General features: G+C 40.1%; 1 protein-coding gene across 1 annotated transcript; it reads left to right on the forward strand.

Moving 5' to 3' along the window:
- Positions 1–1,574: 1,574 nt before the first annotated feature.
- On the forward strand, positions 1,575–5,620 carry ing2 (inhibitor of growth family, member 2). The gene is made up of 2 exons (XM_067524439.1): positions 1,575–1,869; positions 4,237–5,620. The coding sequence occupies exons 1-2, from the start codon at positions 1,725–1,727 to the stop codon at positions 4,935–4,937; spliced, it is 846 nt and encodes a 281-aa protein (XP_067380540.1). The 5' UTR covers positions 1,575–1,724; the 3' UTR covers positions 4,938–5,620.
- Positions 5,621–6,000: the final 380 nt, after the last annotated feature.

Raw genomic sequence — 6,000 nt, forward strand, 5'->3', positions numbered from 1 at the left:
CTGTAGGCGTGTAAATTAAGTGTGTGAATTATTATTATTACTAATTCTAATAGTAAGAGAGGTAAAATAGTAATACATATAATGTTTAGTTCTGGTAATAATGGTACACTGTAAGGTCCAATAGCTGTCCTAACTTACATTACTTAGTTAACTGTACTCAGTCATCAACAATGTGCACTTCTTACAGGTTTGCATCAAGTTAGAGGCAATTACAGGCTAAACAAACTCATTTACTTATGGTTTTTGGGTGAAGCTGATTTAAAATAGTTAAGTAAAGTAGCAACAAATGAGGCAATGACACTATCGTACACTGTACATTCTGATTAGTTATACTCACTAAAACTAGTAAAAAGTGCATATTGTTGAAAACTGAGTAAAGTTAACAAAATTGTTGAAGTTAGAATAGATATTGGACTGTACAGTACAATAATACACATAGTATTATAGGTAATAGTGAAGTATTAAAGTTATAGCAGCAATAGTCATAGCAGTTAAAAAGGTCCATCCTGTAGTTGTCACTTCAGTGTCAAAGCTGTAACAGTAGTCTCTATACACTAGTAGTTCTACTGAATGCAGTAACAGTAGCAGTTACAGAGGAAATACAAGGAGTGTACTAGTGGTACATAAACTCAGATCCAAATAATTATGATAATATCAATGATTTTAATGAGGCTGGTAATGTCAATCAAATCAACACATCACTGGGAAGATTTCGTTACTTACTGAGGTACAGAAATGACAAACACACTAAGAGTTGGTTCATAGTGTCACAGTTTCCGTCTGAGCTTCTCTATCAAATGCAGCGTAAAAATGAAATGAAAGTGATATTTTAATAGAAAATACAGTCTGACAAAATAAGTAGCTCCTGGTGACCTCAACACATTTTATGCACAAATATGGACATCCCTCCATCCATTATCTGTGACTGCTTATCCCAGCTGTCATTAGGTGAGAGGCAGAGCCCACTCTGGATAGGTCTCCAGTTTATCTTAAGACATTTTGAATTTGGACAGTCTACTACATAACAGGGGTGGCTCAGTTGGTAGAGCAGGTGTCCATCAAGAACGCGGTCAGTGTTTCGACACTTGGTGCCTCCAGGCCACATGTGCTTGGACACTTGGCAAGACACTGAACCCAAAGTAGCACCTGATGGGTCAGGTGAGCACCTTGCATGGCAGCTGCTGTCACTGTGTGTAAGTGTGTGTGGTTGTGATTGAGAACGATTTGGGGTAAAACTGCTGTGTAAACAGAGCAAAATTCAGATTTATACAAACCCCTTATAATATAGACATATGTGTTTAAATGACCCTCATATTCATGTAGTCAAAATGACTTAATTGCACCTGTGGTTTTGCTGCCATATTCAAATAGGAAAACACAAGGTCAATTTTGGTCTCCATCTGAATCATGGCAGCACTGTATTTTAAATGTCCCCACTGGTTTAATTTCCCGGCAAAATGTTATGATAATGAGATCACTCTCTACCAATCCCGACGCTGCAAATCCAGTTGGCCCCGCCATTGATGACGACAGAGGAGAGGAAACAGTACAATACCATAAAAGGGAAATACTCAGGCATGCGCAGTGGCCTGAGTTTTGTTTGAAGTGAACTGCTGCCTGGAACTGCCCCACAAGCTGCAAAGTCGCCAAGCATTGGATTTTTAACTGTATTTTTTTCCTATTTTCTCCATATTCTTTTAGTACCTCTATGCATCGTAGAGACCATGTTAGGCCATCATTATTCAAATGTGGACAAGTCGCAACAACTGGTCAACTATGTGGAGGATTATCTGGAATGTGTGGAGTCCCTGCCTTTGGACATACAAAGAAATGTCTCTCTGCTTCGTGAAATTGATGCAAAGTATCAAGGTATTGTGTTGCCCCGTTTTTCTTCCGACTTACAGCAGCAGCAGCAGCTATGAAAGTGGCCAACATTTACCGCGGACCAACAGGGTGGGCTGAAATGGAGCAGGCGCGAGCCTTGGGTTCCCATTTTGTCACAAACCGAGCGCCCCTTGTTCTTACCTGCCTCGATAAACAGTGGCCGATTAAACTGTAATTAATCACACACACGAGCCATGTGTTCAATAAACAAGTGAGTCCAGGGACAGTGAACAGAACCCGGATACACTCTGTCATATTTTGGGACATGACACCAAACTCCATGATAATATTGTGAAATGTAGTATTTCTGTCTGTCGGCGAGCCTGCGTGTACATTATAACCGTATAAAAGATCTGTTATGAATACGTGGCGTCTAAAGGCAAGTTCGGCGTGAATATAGGAGAAAAACGGCACTGTGTGATAATAAAATGTCAACTTTTTCAATGGGTACAAATGCCACACTTGCCACCCACCATAGTGTTTCCGCGCAGGATTATTGTGAGAACGCCAGTCAAAACAATGACTAAACTTTAGCTTTTATTCGAAATGACTTCGGATTTGTGCGTTTAATGTAAGCCGAAGCCCTTAACGCTGAAGAAAGTAGCGTGGGAGATGATACATAGTGTTCATCGAAGTATGAAGCTCGGCCTGATGACCATGTTTAATAGACACTGCCGTTTTTTGGAATGTAGGCTGGTGTTACATTCTGCACACGAAGACGCCGCTTAACAGTCAGATTTTCGGCTCGTTTGTGAGATAGATGCACATTGTAGCTGATCTCCCCACTGTCGCCCAGTCTGCTGTCTATGTGAAGGTTAGCTGGAATCGGAGGTCTTTAACAAAAGCTCCCCGCTACAGACAAACAATTATCTGGGTTGCTTCGTGTTGACGCAGAGCGAGCAGCGGCTTAAACCGGCCCCCGTCCGCACAATGTTCCACCGCACCATCGGTAGATGGTAACAAACACTGTTGGTATTGAATTGGTTTTTAAGCGGGATTATATACATGATCGTGGACTCGTGTCACATCTCTCCCCCTCTGCTCCGTCGAGTGTGAACCGCAGACACCCGGGTAGCTCCTCTTCTAGGCAAACCCCCTTCAACATCTCACTGCCGTCATTTCCTGGAGGCAGGAATTCGCTGCGGCTCAGCCCTCGGTGTCCTCCCTGCCCCTGGTTTCTAACATGTCCAACTTCAGTTTCACTTCATCCAAAGCCTAAAATGTCTGCTGATATACTGTAGTAGGACACTAATGGAAATTCTGTAAAGGAACGCTGAGTTTTCTGAGAAGGGTTTCAGCAATTGAGGTCAGGGATGCTTGGTGGTCATGAATGTAAAGAATATAAAACCCACAAAACGGATCACAATATAACACACACACACACACACACACACACACACACACACACATATATATATATATATATATATATATATATATATATATATATATATATATATATATATTTTTTTTTTTTTTTTTTTAATTTTGCTTATAATAAAACTTAGTTTACTCTTACCTTTTCATTCTGGCCAAGATCCTAATTAAACTGCTAATGATCATGATTTTTATCAGTTTGGGCCAAACTGCTTTTCTTTATTTGACCTTTTTTAAATAGTACTCAGTTATTTGAAATCTGTGTCTCTCTTTATACAGTAATGGCTTGTAGAGAATGACCTTCAAATGTGATATGTTTACAAGAGATTGATATTTAATCGAGGAGATGATTGTTGATTGGACACTGGAATAGAACGTCGTGTTTGTGGACTTTTTCACTAGTTCACTATCACTGTTGTGTATATTTCTTTTTATATTCATTAAAACGAAGTATTGTCATTTAGGTATCATTCAGTTTTTTTGTTCTTCAGTGTGAAGTATCTAATAAGGTTTGTTTACAACCTGAATTAAGTCAACACGGTCACTGTGCCCATAGCCAACACTAGTGTGTGTATATATATATATATATATATATATATATATATATATATATATATATATATATATATATATATATATATATATATATATATATATATATATATATATATATATATATATATATATATATATATATATACACATACACACACACACACACACACACACTCTCAATTGATGTAATATTGTTTTATTTTATAATGTCAAATTTATGCTCTTCCTGTTCTCAAAATGTAAATGCAGGGGAGAGCAGTTTACTACCTGCCATTCTGTTATCAGCGAACATCAAAGCTAACACGCTTGATGATAAACGCGCTACTTTACCATCTGTGACTTGGATGCAATCTTGGAAGGTTTTGTTTGCTCTTGTACTGATGTCACTCCCAAGTTTAATTGATTGTCTGTACTTTGCAGAGGTGCTGAAGGAGGTGGATGAAGTGTTTGAGAAGTACAAAGGTGAACAGGATGCAGCTCAGAGGAAGCGTCTGCAGATCCAACTACAGCGGGCCCTCATCATCAGCCAGGAGCTGGGGGATGAGAAGATCCACGTGGTGACCCAGATGACAGAGCTGGTGGAGAACCGCTCCCGCCAGATGGACTCGCACTCGCTGTGCCTGCAGGAGCCCAGCGAGGCTGAGAGGCTCACAGCAGAGCGGCGGTCAAGCATCCAAGAACCCACGGCTCCCGAACGCACCTCAACCAGGCGTCCACGACGCCAGCGCAACAGCGAGAGCCGTGACTCCAGCCACGCATCAGCCAACGGGTCTCTGGTGGATGACCCCGTGGAGGAGCTGTCCATCCCTCCACCCCGAGAGAAGAAGTCAAAGTCCGCGAAGAAGAAGAAACGCAAGGCCAAACAGGAGCGAGATGCGTCGCCCGTCGATTTCGCAATCGACCCCAATGAGCCTACTTACTGTCTCTGTGAGCAGGTGTCTTACGGTGAGATGATCGGCTGTGACAATGAGCAGTGTCCAATCGAATGGTTCCACTTCTCCTGTGTGGGTCTGACCTACAAGCCAAAGGGCAAGTGGTACTGTCCCAAATGCAGAGGGGACAATGAAAAGACCATGGACAAAAGCCTAGACAAGAACAGAAAAGACCGCCGCTCCAGGTAGTGACCTTCATCTTGAAGAGGTCTTCAGTCTGACTTTTAAGGACTGTCAGTCATAACTGATCAGAGTACTTGTAAGACTAGTAAGAGCACAGTGGAACACCATTAGTACAAGCGCTTATTAATCAAGGACAGGTTGTGATTGAACCTGTGCTCTTACATCAGTACTTTTGTTTTTTATTTTATTTTTTATTTTTTTTCCCCCCCTCTGGCTATAACTGTACTCTAGTCTGTAGGGAATCCAGCTGCTGCAAGAATCATCAGCGTCATGCTGCCATCTTCCTCAAGTGTTTTGCTCTTTGTAAGACTTTTTTCTTTTTTTTTTTTTTTTAATTTTGCTTATAATAAAACTTAGTTTACTCTTACCTTTTCATTCTGGCCAAGATCCTAATTAAACTGCTAATGATCATGATTTTTATCAGTTTGGGCCAAACTGCTTTTCTTTATTTGACCTTTTTTAAATAGTACTCAGTTATTTGAAATCTGTGTCTCTCTTTATACAGTAATGGCTTGTAGAGAATGACCTTCAAATGTGATATGTTTACAAGAGATTGATATTTAATCGAGGAGATGATTGTTGATTGGACACTGGAATAGAACGTCGTGTTTGTGGACTTTTTCACTAGTTCACTATCACTGTTGTGTATATTTCTTTTTATATTCATTAAAACGAAGTATTGTCATTTAGGTATCATTCAGTTTTTTTGTTCTTCAGTGTGAAGTATCTAATAAGGTTTGTTTACAACCTGAATTAAGTCAACACGGTCACTGTGCCCATAGCCAACACTAGTATCACCAAATATTACTATAATATGGCATTTTAAGCCGTGTTGGCACCACGTCTCTGGGTTGTCAGTGATAGTTTTATTAAATAGTTTGTGAGATATTTCATTCTCTACAGCTGGTGACTATCATGTAGCACATTAATATTTCCCAATACCAAGGATAAATGTAACATGTTGGGTAGAGTAACTTAATTTTAATTACTGTATAAACTTTGTATTATCTTCTTCTTTTCCTTTGGGCTGTTCCCGTTCAGAAGACGCCACAGCGAATCATGTGTCTCC

This window comes from Channa argus, chromosome 12, assembly GCF_033026475.1.
Source record: "Channa argus isolate prfri chromosome 12, Channa argus male v1.0, whole genome shotgun sequence".
NCBI classification, from domain to species: Eukaryota; Metazoa; Chordata; class Actinopteri; order Anabantiformes; family Channidae; genus Channa; species Channa argus.

Excerpts from the sequence above, each read along its gene's own strand:
- ing2 (XM_067524439.1), top strand. The coding sequence starts at position 1,725 with ATGTTAGGCCATCATTATTCAAATGTGGACAAGTCGCAACAACTGGTC. Across the intron at positions 1,870-4,236 it reads AATTGATGCAAAGTATCAAG|AGGTGCTGAAGGAGGTGGAT; the intron begins GTATTGTGTTGC and ends TGTACTTTGCAG.